Source organism: Gymnodraco acuticeps, unplaced genomic scaffold, assembly GCF_902827175.1.
Source record: "Gymnodraco acuticeps unplaced genomic scaffold, fGymAcu1.1, whole genome shotgun sequence".
Classification (NCBI taxonomy): Eukaryota; Metazoa; Chordata; class Actinopteri; order Perciformes; family Bathydraconidae; genus Gymnodraco; species Gymnodraco acuticeps.
Window position 1 is genome coordinate 4,086,371 of NW_022990125.1, and position 12,804 is coordinate 4,099,174.

At 39.2% G+C, this 12,804-nt stretch overlaps 2 protein-coding genes and 1 long non-coding RNA gene across 3 annotated transcripts; 1 reads left to right on the top strand and 2 right to left on the bottom strand.

The window, feature by feature from the left end:
* Positions 1 to 1,924: 1,924 nt before the first annotated feature.
* LOC117546461 (coiled-coil domain-containing protein 106-like) lies at positions 1,925 to 9,867 on the bottom strand. Its single transcript, XM_034216702.1, has 6 exons — positions 9,807 to 9,867; positions 8,594 to 8,662; positions 8,138 to 8,215; positions 7,432 to 7,578; positions 6,542 to 6,811; positions 1,925 to 2,328 (listed from the first exon to the last, which is right to left on the bottom strand). The coding sequence occupies exons 1-6, from the start codon at positions 9,865 to 9,867 to the stop codon at positions 2,012 to 2,014; spliced, it is 942 nt and encodes a 313-aa protein (XP_034072593.1). The 3' UTR covers positions 1,925 to 2,011.
* On the bottom strand, positions 3,966 to 5,855 carry LOC117546462. Its single transcript, XR_004569010.1, has 3 exons — positions 5,367 to 5,855; positions 5,168 to 5,278; positions 3,966 to 3,992 (listed from the first exon to the last, which is right to left on the bottom strand). It is a non-coding gene; the product is annotated as an uncharacterized LOC117546462 (long non-coding RNA).
* A 1,135-nt stretch (positions 9,868 to 11,002) lies between the features above and the next one.
* LOC117546434 lies at positions 11,003 to 12,744 on the top strand (the record flags this gene model as incomplete). The annotated part of the gene is made up of 3 exons (XM_034216666.1): positions 11,003 to 11,093; positions 11,302 to 11,460; positions 11,732 to 12,744. Coding segments are annotated over exons 1-3 (1,210 nt in total), but the record flags the coding sequence as incomplete, so codon positions are not given.
* Between the last annotated feature and the right edge of the window lie 60 nt (positions 12,745 to 12,804).

Sequence of the window (12,804 nt, forward strand, 5' to 3'; positions counted from 1 at the left end):
GGACATAGGCCACCATATAAAAAGTGTGCAAATGTATTTTGTATCCTATCCATGTGAACATGTTTTAGGTGGGGGGTGGACCTAACCTCCTCTAGGAGGGTCTGGGGGCATGCTCCCCCGGGAAGATTATTTTTAAAATATTGAAGTTAAATGCATCAATCTGGTGCACTTTGAGAGCATCCATATGAAACAGAACTGTACAGATTTACTTTTTCTTTATGGATATGTTACTAATCACTCCCCTTTTAAACTGTATTCTTGTGTTACTGTCTTGTGTTATAGTCCTATAGTTCATACCCGTTTTTCATTTATTCTCTTATTTTTTTAATAACTAGGCTATAGGCTAATGATCATATACATGTGTTCCTCGCAAATACTTGTTTACATAAATGGTGACCAAACCGTTTGAGACTCACTGAGATAACTTACACTAAAGTGAACTATCTAAACACTGAGAGAGTCCTTACCTCACTGAGCTGACGTTATAAGATCCTCTCAGTCTGACAGGAGAGGACTCTCCTCCACCTTGGTGTAGAAACAGCTCTTTATATCTGTTAGCATAGCCAGCTAACCAGATGCTAACAACAACATTCCACGTTACCGCTCGCGCACTCACAAAATGCGATCGTGCCACACACACAGAGAGCCGAGCTTGAATGAAACACAGAGACCCAGAAGTAGGCTACTTGTACTGTACTGTATATCATATTATTTTCGATGGCTTTACTGTATAATCAGTGTAACAGATGAACAGATTGCCACCGGCTTTCATCTAAAACACACAGCCACGTAATGATAACAAAACAAAAGTCGGTAACACTTTACAATAAGGTACACAAAATGTGCTTAGTTACTGCTTAGTTACTGAGGAACTACTAGATAGTTAATGGTTAGTTAATGAGTAGTTCCTCAGTGACTGCGATTGAGGAACTGATGGTTAGTTACTGGTAAACAGACTGGGGGTACTGTATTAACGAATCATTCGTTAATGGTTAGTTAATGAGTAGTTCCTCAGTGAACTTATGGTTAGTTACTGGTAAACAGACTGGGGGGTACTGTATTAACGAATCATTCGTTAATGGTTACTTAATGAGTAGTTCCTCAGTGACTGCGATGGATGGTTAGTTAGTTACTGGTAAACAGACTGGGGTGTATTAATGAATCATTCGTTAATGGTTACTTAATGAGGAGTTCCTGAGTGAACTAATGCTTAGTTACTGGTAAACAGACTGGGGTACTGTATTAATGAATCATTCGTTAATGGTTACTTTATGAGGAGTTCCTGGGAGACTTTGATTGAAGCAATGGTCCGCTGCAGCAGGGCACATTTAAACCTGCCATCTTCGGCTGGCTTGGGTCCCACCCACCCTGGATCAACTGGTGGAGGTGGATCCGATTTACCTTACCATTACTTAGGCCGTTTGGGTATGGTAAACTCAAGGAACGCAAACAAAAACAGTAGTTACCCATTACCTAATGATTACCTTACCGTTACTAAAACAGTAGTTACCCATGAAGTAATGCTTACCTTACCATTCGTTAAGCAGTGTGTGTCCCCTCAAGTAAAGTAATGCATGAAAAACAGTAGTTACCCATTACCTAATGATTACCTTACCGTTACTAAAACAGTACCCATTAAGTAATGCTTACCTTACCATTCGTTAAGCAGTGTGTGTCCCCTCAAGTAAAGTAATGCATCAAAAACAGTAGTTACCCATTACCTAATGCCTACTTAACCATTCGTTAAGCATTGTGTGTCCCCTCAAGTAAAGTAATGCATCAAAAACAGTAGTTACCCATTACCTAATGATTACCTCACCATTAGTTAAGCAGTTTAACAAACAAACAAACACTGTTGATGACAATGACGGATCTACAGCCACTGAAGTTTTACATTTTTATTCAAACAACGATGAACATAACAACAACAACAAAAAATGGAAATAAAAAATACTTTTTATAAAAGAAAACTAAAAAACAATTGCAAACCAAAAAAACATCCATTCCTTCCTCACTTCCCCTTTGGATTAATGGATAATAGTCCTCCATTGGTCTTCAAGTCCTGGACCTTCCCCTCTAGATTTTGGTCCTTTATGGCAGCTTTACACATCTCAGTGAAACGGAGAAGGGTTTCCCCCTTCTTCAGTGTTCCCCGGATATCTTGGTAGATTCCCGGGTTCACGGCATGCAGTTCTGCAATTCCTGCAGTGTCGGCAATGGTTTTGCGGTCCACTCCTACCGCTCTGTAAGCCGCCGTTTTATTATTCCCCTTGTTTACCGCCTCAAGAACACGCTTGTAGCGGCTTATGGCGTCTTCTGGGGTCAGGACTGAAACAGAAAAAAAGACAAATATGTAACTATTTAACAACAGTAGTTTGTTGTTGCCTATCCTAATGATGTCTGTAGTGCAGAAATCAGTTTGGATATGGGTTTATTTATTGATAATATTGTTGTACTAGTGTTATATAGTGGTAGTGTAATCCTTACATACAAAATTGTGTAATGAATTGGTGTAGTGTAAAGGTATTACTAGTCGTGTAGCTTTGCTCAAAGTAATGTATTTGTATGTGTTTGGGGTGTGTACCTTTATATACAGAAGTTAGGTTTGGGCAATCAGCTCTACTTTTATCCAATCATGTTTAATAATGATAACTGATAAGACGATCCACAATGTGGATTTAACGCTCTATCGACATTGCCCCGTTTCTAATTTATAACGCATCAATATTGCCAAGTTTTAGCCTGGCATCCTCATGTCTCAGCAGCCTTTAAATGGAACAGTTTGGAGAATCTGCTCTCCCTGTTCTTTTATTAAAATCTGACACTGCAGGTTAATGTAAGCGTGCAGAGACCAGTTGTTTGGAAACACTGGTGTCGCTCTGAACAGAGCGACATCACAGCATGTTCTGTTTAACATTATAGGCCTACTTATATTCAGGGATGCAAACACCCGTATGGTGAAATAAGAGAGAACTATTAGAAACAGAAAAAACAGCATAATATACCATCTGACAAAGGCCTGCGCTATAATGCGTCAATTAACTGGCTATTCTTTATAATATACGGATAGGAGACAGAGATGTTAAGTTACAAATAAAGGGTTTTTATTACTATTTAGATCAGGGGTGGGGAACTTTTTTCTCTCAAGGGCCATTTCAATTTTTACAACTTTCTCCAAGGGCCGTACAAATTATTGAACTCAATTTCTGCTTAAAAATACTAAAACCACAGCCCATTCATTTCACCTTTCTTTCATGCTGTGCAAAGAAAAAGCATTACATTACATTACATTACATTACATTGCATTTAGCTGACGCTTTTGTCCAAAGCGACTTACAATAAGTACATTCGACCAGGAAGACACAACCTTGAAGAAAACAGAATCATATAAGTATATCAGGTTTCATAGAGCCAAACCAAACCAAAGCAACCTCTTAATCCAGATATTTTACCATGACTCATGCATGCATGCATACACGGTTGTGGCATGACCACCAAAACAGAAAGATATGGACACAAGATGTGTGCAAATTTGTTTTTAAATGTTGAAGTTAAAAGCATCAATCTGGTGCACTTTGAGAGCAAAATGAAGAGATCTATGGATACATCTCTCAACACCCATATGAAACAGAATTGTAAGCAGATTACTCTTTTTCTTTATGGATATTTTACAAATCACTCTCCTTTTAAACTGTATTCTTGTTATTTTAAAAAAACGTTTTTGTTACTGTCAAAGTATTTTATACCTGTATACCAAAACTACAACTCTTCGCTTCTCCACGAATTACACAAGTCACCCAAATCAGCGTCAAGGTTAGCCTGTTTTTAACGCAAAAAACAATGCTGTGTTTTGAATATCGGGGCCTTAACACCAGGTACCTCCTACTCAAAATTCCCAGCATCCGTTGAGCAAAAATGGCTGCAGAACCCAGGGTGAGGATGCTCAGAGTACATAGCCCGAATGACACCTCTTTTCCCATGTCCTACGTATCCTGCAAAACACAAAAGTGAAAAATCTGATCTACAGAAGGCTGTAAATGTAATAATACATTTGATTTCGATCATTTGTATGTATAATGTTATGAATGATCTGCTATCTTCAATACTATGGTTAAGTGATATTTAAATTAAACTTAAAAAAATCTATATACAGGCTGTCACCATATTTTGGAATTGTGAAAAGACTGGCAAGCCACTTCCCTTATAAGCTTTACAGTTACCTGGATTTTATTCCACCAGCCCTGCAGATATTACACTAGCCTACAAACCTCAATAGGCATGACTCCTAAAATCCCTAAATCTGTTGATTTTTTTTCACACATCTTAGTCCTTCTTCTTAAAGTCCTTAAAGTTTTAGTTTAAAATAGAGATACTTTTTAAATATTGTTCTATAATGATTAAATGTCAGTGAATAACAAAATGTTTAATTATATAACTTTTACATCTCATTTAAAAAAGGTGGTTGCTAACTTGATCAGTGGCATACTGTGACAATAACTGGGACTTCAGCTCAGCCACACTTAGCAGACAGACCAAAAAAGTGTCAACACGGCAAAAATATTTAGCTATGGATAAACCGCATACTGTGACAACAGCAGCTGGCTATGGAGTGCAACTGTTGCATGAAATGACGGCAACCACCACACAATTACATTACAATTATAAATATATTAATTTAGAGTTTGTCTTTAACTGTGTGAGACTACTACTGATACTCTCATGGAGCACTAGATAATTGTCTGTTTGGAAGCTGCTTTAATATATTAATGTGAGTCAAAAGTACATTTTACACATATATTCCTGCTTACATGATGTAGTGGGACATCCTGATATTTTTAAGTTGAAAGTGCAATATCCAAATTGCAAGAAGCTGCAATTATTATTTTTCAGCTAAATTTGAGAATACAAAATTATTTCCTTTTTCTTCAGTAAAATCTGGACTTTCACTCACTCTAGATCTAATCAATTACAGGTGGCAGCCATCAGTAATTTAGGTTACTTTGAAAAAAACAAATGGTGACAGCACTTAATTGTCTAAAGCTAACTGTGAGTGACGTGCACTGATACATTTTTGAGGAAATATAATCTATCTAACAATCTATGTAAGCACTGAAAGCACCTGAAGCAGAAATACAGAACTTATTTATCTATGTCATTGTATGCCAACCTGAACAATCTTTGAATTGCATTCTGCAAAACTGACAAGACGAAATGCAAAACATGGTGGACATTTCCTCGCGATAGGACTCGGAATGGTGAAACCAATTTGTGTCCACACCTGTAATAAGAAAGTATAAAACAATAAGCCTAAGGTTTAATTTAGCAAGCTTATTGAAATTGAATTTGTAAAATACAATATTTCTTACTCAATATCCACAAAAAGTGTGCCTTTTTCCGGAAAGCGTCCTGGCTGACGGTATTTCTTACTTTCCAACAAACCAGAGAAAGCGTCAAATATGCCATGTCTCCAGCGTCAAGAACTACCTCCAAAAGAATGCTCTGCAGCAATTCTTGCGGTAGCTATGGACATATTTTTTCAAGAACCAGGTTAACAACAGAACTGAATTTCAAAACAAATATTTGTGTATATTTATATATTGATATGCTCCTTCTTCATAACCAACCAAGAGAAGTGGTTACCTTAAGAATCCAGCAACATGTCTTTCTTGTGTCCACCATATTTTTTGGGCGCTCAGCTCTTTTATTGAATCCAACCACTTAAAAACACAAAAACAACCAGAAGATGATGCAGGGCTGGCTAAACTTTACTCTAGTTATGGTTGGGCTGATGGACAATGACATCGTGCATCAGCCATGTATGACAGCCATCGCCGTTGGATACCTGACCATCATCACATCATGAGTTAATAAGGCGCCCTCCCCTCCCTGCCCCACAAGAACGGGTAGAGTTTCCTTTTCGGAACAGTTAACTGCGGTACTCACATTACTTTAAACAGCCATAAAGTGGGAGGATAAGCTCAGGTTGATGTATAATAGTTAAACAGCTGACTCCATTATTGTAACACCTATTACAGCAGAAATAAACAAAAAAGCATTGGTAAATGAAGCGCAGAGTTTAGTTTGAGCCGTGGTCCCGGAGCTGATCAAGCACCGCCGCAGAGGACATCGTCTATGTCCAGTTGGGTACACATCGCCCAATTGTAACTTGAACATTTGTTGAAATTAAAGACTTAATGCATACTAAAAGTATTTATTGAGCTGTAAAATACATTGTACGACTGTACTTCAACACCAGACTGCATTCGTTCCCTTAATGATCCCCTTGATGATAACACGCTAAGGCATGTAGCGACACTCCCTCACTAATTAAGTTTAATGTACTTTAAGTGCATGAGCAAATCCGTTTCAGTTTAGTGTTTTCAGTATGAACACAAACAGTCTGACAGCACCTGCTAATGCAGGTTAGCCCTGTTCACTAGCTGTTCCTTCTACACTGAGCAATGGTCAGTCTGTCACATAATTCACTGTAGTCCTACCTCCTTACTTCCCAAGTCAGACACTGTGTAGGTGGCCAACGTACCTCTCTTTGCAGTCTTTCCTTTTGTCTTCTTCGCTTTTTTTCCTCTTTTTTTCTTGCCGTATTTGTTTTTCTTGTTCTTCTTCTTCTTACTCTTCCTCTTCTTCCCTCTGTCTGACGAAGAGGATGAGGAGGAGGAGGAGGAGGAGGAGGAGGAGGAGGAACTGGAGGAATTGGAGGAGGTGGAGGATGAAGAGGAGTTGCCTGCCCCTATTTGGTCACCTTCAGAAGTAACTGGCGCCTTAACTGATGCCATTTTTAGAAGGGCCAAAGCTGAAACAAACAAGAGGATTAGAAGATAACTATTGTTACCACTAAGGGTCAGAACATTTACAATAATCTTTAAACCTTATATTGTGTGTTCAGAGTTTCACGCAGATCGGTGAAAATTCATATAGTGTTTTTCACTACATTTGAAATAGTGAAAAATATCGTGACCTGAAATGTTAGGTAAGTGAAACCATTTGTTCTTTAGGATTTATGGAATATGTGAGATCATTTTCATGACTCTAGTTCAAACGGGGCATGTGATATGCCTGTTCCAAGTTTCCCCCGAACAAACGGACTCAACATATTTTAACAAGTGACTGTTCTTTCCCTCTCAATCCAACCCTCTACTGTCGGTTAATAAGTGAGAGAAGTGAGCTGGAGCCTGATCTGTCAAGCTCCACCCCACCATTTGGTGCTGTCCGTCCTATATGCTTGTCATGATATGTTTGCAGTGAAATGACTGAATTGCTGATGCAACTAGTCATCTGCAAGCATGTATGGCCTCATGGACTGTGATGAGAAATGTTGTAGGGCTTGGTGTATGTGCCTGTTTTTTTTGTTTTTTTTCTCAAAAGCTATCAGATGCCAATAAGTAATTATTTAATCATTATTGATTTGCTTACCCTCAGCCAGCTGTATCCTCAGGTAGTCCCTTTCGCTTTCAACAGTTAATAATTTGTCCTTTGAAGCATCTAGCCTTATTTTCAAGGCATTATTATCTCTGTTTCTGCGCTTCAGAGCTGCTATGGCTGTGGGAGCTGCAGAAACATCTGTAATGACAAAAACGGCAAAAAAAACAACATTATCTTTTCTGTAGTTATTACACAAACAGTATGTATAGGCAGATTGTGGTTCCATGCCTTTGTTTAGCGTTTTCAAAAAATGTACAATAAAATGTCAAAATGATAGATCTAGGACCGGCTGTATTGTCGTGAAGTTGCAGACATGTCATTGATCACATTTAAGAGAGACTGTTGAATTCTATATTGGGACTTGCAACTGCATTTAAACACTGCAAAACCTATGATAATACATTACAAAACATTACTATATTCACTTCAAGGCAACTGTAAGATCATTGATTCTGACAGGGGCTTCACAAGTAATTGCAAAAAATAACTTCAACTTTGAATATGCACTCAACCACACAGAAGTAAAATGGGCTCTAGTACATTTGCACAAGCGTTTACATTTTCGTTATGTAATATTTTCTTGTTCTAGTGTATTGTGCGATATTATATATATATATATATATAAAGATAACACAATCAAAAAACAGTAACCGTAGATAAAATGTAAATGTAATGCAATGTCACAACACAACCTAACCTTTAGTTGATGCTTTAATAGTAGACTGCTGTCCTGTGAATGCATCCGAGTCAGACCCATCACTGCAGTGCACTACAGCTTTAAGAGGGGAGACAGAAAGTTCATAAATTAGAAATAGTGTTGACAAAATGGTACATATAGCGATAGGGAATATTTGAAATTGTGTAAAGGTCCAAAATGCCAAATTAGACCAAAAAAACATGGATGTCGTCCAAACCACTATCTGCCCACCCTGACCTCTACCACCAACAAAGGTATGGCAAAGCACAGTGGAAGAATCTCCTCAACACAGGAGATAACAAGGGGCTTCACTTTGTGCATGTGACATCTTTAATCCACTATACGTTTACATATTGGTTTTTTTACTGCCATCTGCTAAGCAACTACTTATTAGTACACCATCTGAGACTGAGTGGATCCTTAAAGTATGCTTAACATTTGAAAGCAAACACTTACCCATTTCCTTTGCCGCAGTGTGGGAGCTGCATGGCTCTTCCTCAGACTGACCAGCCAAATATTTATCCGCTGTAAGATTATGGAGCACAGAAAGAGTTGTTGATGTAGAGAGCATTACTATATGGAAGTATGTTTGTTTTTTTTCCAGCTATATTATAACTTCATTGGAACTATTTCAAAATTGGATATCTGAAAAGCCACTCTTGAATGAATGTATGAATGTACTGTTTTTAATTATATTTTCATTACATATCGCACAATGCTGTGTTAAAATCAAAATACTCTCGTTTCTAGCGCCCTAATGTCATTTACTTATTTAAGAGTTAAGATAAAATGTTAAACCTTCGTAATTGAGATATTTCAGTTTATTTGACGATTTAACTAATTTAACCCATAACAACCCAGACCCATTTCTACTTTTGGGGAAATTAAGGGGAACATAATTTAGACTAAATAGACCACATTTCTGACAATGTGACATTGAACTTTAATGGTAAAGTAACTCTTATGTATAACTTAATTAATGAGGAGGATTTTTTGATTTAAATTTGTTTTAACATTCTTTGAATTGAAGAATAAAGAATATATTAACTAAATATAATTGGATCACCTAAATTAACTGAGCAGATCATACTCATATTTCTAATTGTGACATATGTGTTACTCCAGATTTACTGTGAAAGTTTAAGGTTAATGTCCCGATGTGACATCAGTGTCACAGCGATATTTATCTAATTTGTTTTATATCAATTTGATCAAGAAATGTTAACAGGTTCAATGTAACAAAGTACATGTTATGTAAGCATTTTAATTCTTAAATGGCTTGATTTGTACCTTTAGCAACCAAAAACAAGCCTCTGAAATGTACCTAGTTCTGTCACATGTCTTAGCCCGACACATGACCCACCAGACTTTTCAGGGTGTGTCACTTAAGGACTTTATGAGATAAAAACAAGTCTAAAGCTGTATAAGGAACTTTACAAAACATTTAAATGTCATGTAAGCGCTTTGAGCTCCAGCAAGGGGCTTTATAAATGTAATGTATTATTATTATTATTATTATGTAACACGTGGGTCCTCATGGTTTAGCTAGCAACCTCAAATCAGATAGCACAGAACAAAAAGTGTAATAACATGTGTCAATTGAGATGATTTCGCGATGCAGTGTTACTGATTTCTGAAATGACAAAAATAAATTTCAATTCATACTTACATTCTGACACTAAACGCTTAGGGGGCCCCATCCTCTTTCGCTTGCTTCTCCTCGAGTCCATTTTCAGTTCTAAGCGTGTTAGGCCGCAAGGTGAACCTCGAAAAGTCCTTTAGAAAAGAAATCCCGCTCCACAGAAGTGAAACTACACAATCTTTAGTTCATAAAAAAGAACGATTCATGCTTATCCACCAAAAAAATTTTCGTCGCTAACATTCCTGCCAATTCTTCTAGGCACGTAATTATTGGCTGAACTATTCCCTTCGAAGCGTAATAATATCTTGGTCCAAAGTCGTGCCACGGTTCATCACGTGATCGTGCTACACCAATTGGGTAGCTGCATATTGTCAACAGAAGTGAAAGATGGCGGCCGCCATGGTTTCATCGAGTAGCGGAGACGAGGAAAACGCACCAGAAAGTCTCAAAAAGTCAAAATTGTCAACACACAAACATTGTTACATGCATATTACGTCTGTGAAGCACGAAAAGGTTGATTGTTTTACCAATACAAGATGGAATACGTACAGGACAAGCTTACAACGGTCGCTCGGCTTGAAGGGAGACTCTCGGAACGTGGTGGCTGAAAACCACAAGCACTGTCTTGATTTCGAGTTCGAAGATATTCCTGAGGACGCTGGCTTCCACCACACATGCTACATAAGGTTTACCGACACAAAGGCCATGACGAAGGTGGAAAGACGGCTCGCACGTGAGGGAGATCAAGACGTTAGGGAGGACCTTGAGGTCGAGCCCATCCCATCGACGTCTCGCAGCACGTACCGAAGCCAAACAGAGAAGCTACGATCAAGGTCAGGCCTGCCAATCGCAGGCTCTGGCCCCGTCCTTCCTGCCCTGTGCATTATATGCAAGATGAAGGAGAAAATGATCATCAAAGCAGGCAATCGACAAAGGGATCAACTGTGTAAGGCTGAAACATTAAAAGCAGGTAAGCAAACCCCCTCCCCCACCCACACACCACACACACACTACACACACACCACACACACACACACACACACACACACACACACACACACACACACACATTCTCTGTGGTTGAATAACTGAAAGGTACAATTATGTGTGAGAGATACGTCAACAAACTCATTGAGTTGTCCTTTTTTTCCGTTTAGGCAAATTGCAGAAAGCTGCTGAGAAGAAAGATGACCAAAGTGTTCTTTTACATATACAAGACAAAGACTGTGTGGCTCTGGAGGTGCGGTACCACAAAAGCTGTTACAGTCAGTACACCATGTTTTTGCTGAGACCTGACAAACCAGAGACAGAACAGTAAGTTATTTCTCCTTGGATTGCTTTACCTATTTGCACTACCACCAGACTGAAGTCCAGGTGTGTGTCGGCGATGGCTATATATATATATACACATACACATACTTAACATTATAAGTAAACATCCAATTTCCTTCTGTTATATGTGCACACAATCACAACACTTATTCATTTATCCATTTATTTACTTCTCATTCATGTGTTGTAGGGATGAGGCAATGTTTGATGCCAGTTACAAGCTGTTCTGTGAGAGGATCATCCGCCAGAGGCTGCTTGTCAACAATGAGGTGCTTAGAATGGGCCAGCTGAGGCAGGCCTTCATTGACATGGTGAAAGCAAACGAAGGTGTTGATGCTTCAAACTACAGGTAACTGCAATGTAATACAAGTCTTATTATTTATCATGTGCAAGGCCAGCTTTAAACAAAATGTGTATGACAGGCCTGTTTGGAGAAACCCCCATGATGTGTAGTGTGTAGTGTTGTTTGTGATGATGTGGGCCTTTATTTGGCTTCTTTGGTGTTAAATGTGCTGTATGGCAGATAGGTTCTAGTCTGTAATGTCTTGTATCACCTCCACCACTCTGCTTTTGATGGTACTCCTGTGACTCGTAATTGTCACTGTTTTGTTGTGTTACAGACAGGATCTGTTGAAGAAGAGGCTGGCTCAAGATTTCCCTCAGCTAGCGTTTCACATGCCCACCAAGCGCAACGTCTGCGAACTGGTTTTTGCTGAGACTCTGTCAAAGGATGCACTCGTGGACATGCTACCAGATCCATCCGGTACGGAAACAACACAGTCCAGTGAATTGAGCCAGACAGACAGCGACAATGAAACAGGGAGAACAAAGTGCCAAACAACACAGGAGGACACAAGGACACTGTATACAGCAGCGTTGTTTTTGAAAAGACTGCTTAGTGACACTCCTGGCATGTCATGCCCATGGCCTCCCACTTCTGAAAATGTAAATGTCACTGAATCTCAAACTGTTGTCCCCATTGGACTATACAATCTGCTCAGCTGGATTATAGGTTCCACTGAGGAGCCAACACTGGATCATTATGTCAACATTGATGATGACGTACATTTGAAAGTGTTGTCTGTTTGTCAAGACATTGTGTACCTTGCTTCCAAGGGCCGCAAGCAGACACCCAAGTCCTTGGCTTTAGGTTTAACTGTTCGACATTTAACTGGATCATCACGCATTGTATCACTGCTTAACAGACTGGGACATTGTGCATCATGGGACACAGTTTTGAGTCTAGACACTAGCCTTGCCCAACTGACACTAGTAGAAGGCAGAGACAAAATACCGAAGGGATTCTCAAAGCGGACACCCACAACACTTGTGTGGGATAACATTGACTTTGGTGAGGAGACACTATCGGGTCGTGGAACTACTCACCATACAAATGGAATTATGCTCCAGAGTGTGCCCGGCGAGCCTATGTCCACAGCAATCAGACAGCCACTGAGAAAGGGAGTTACCTCATTCATAGCCCCCCCCCCCCCAATGCCTATACAACCTTACCATCAGTCCAAAAGGCAAGGGCCACAGAACTTGTGTCAACCAGTGCAGTCAGCGACATGCAGAATGAACACCCACTTTGCTGTACAAGCTGAAATGGCATATGCTTTTGTGAAGTCCACATGTACGGATAGTTGTACAATCCCAAGCTGGACAGGGTTCCATACACTGCTTCAGGATGAAA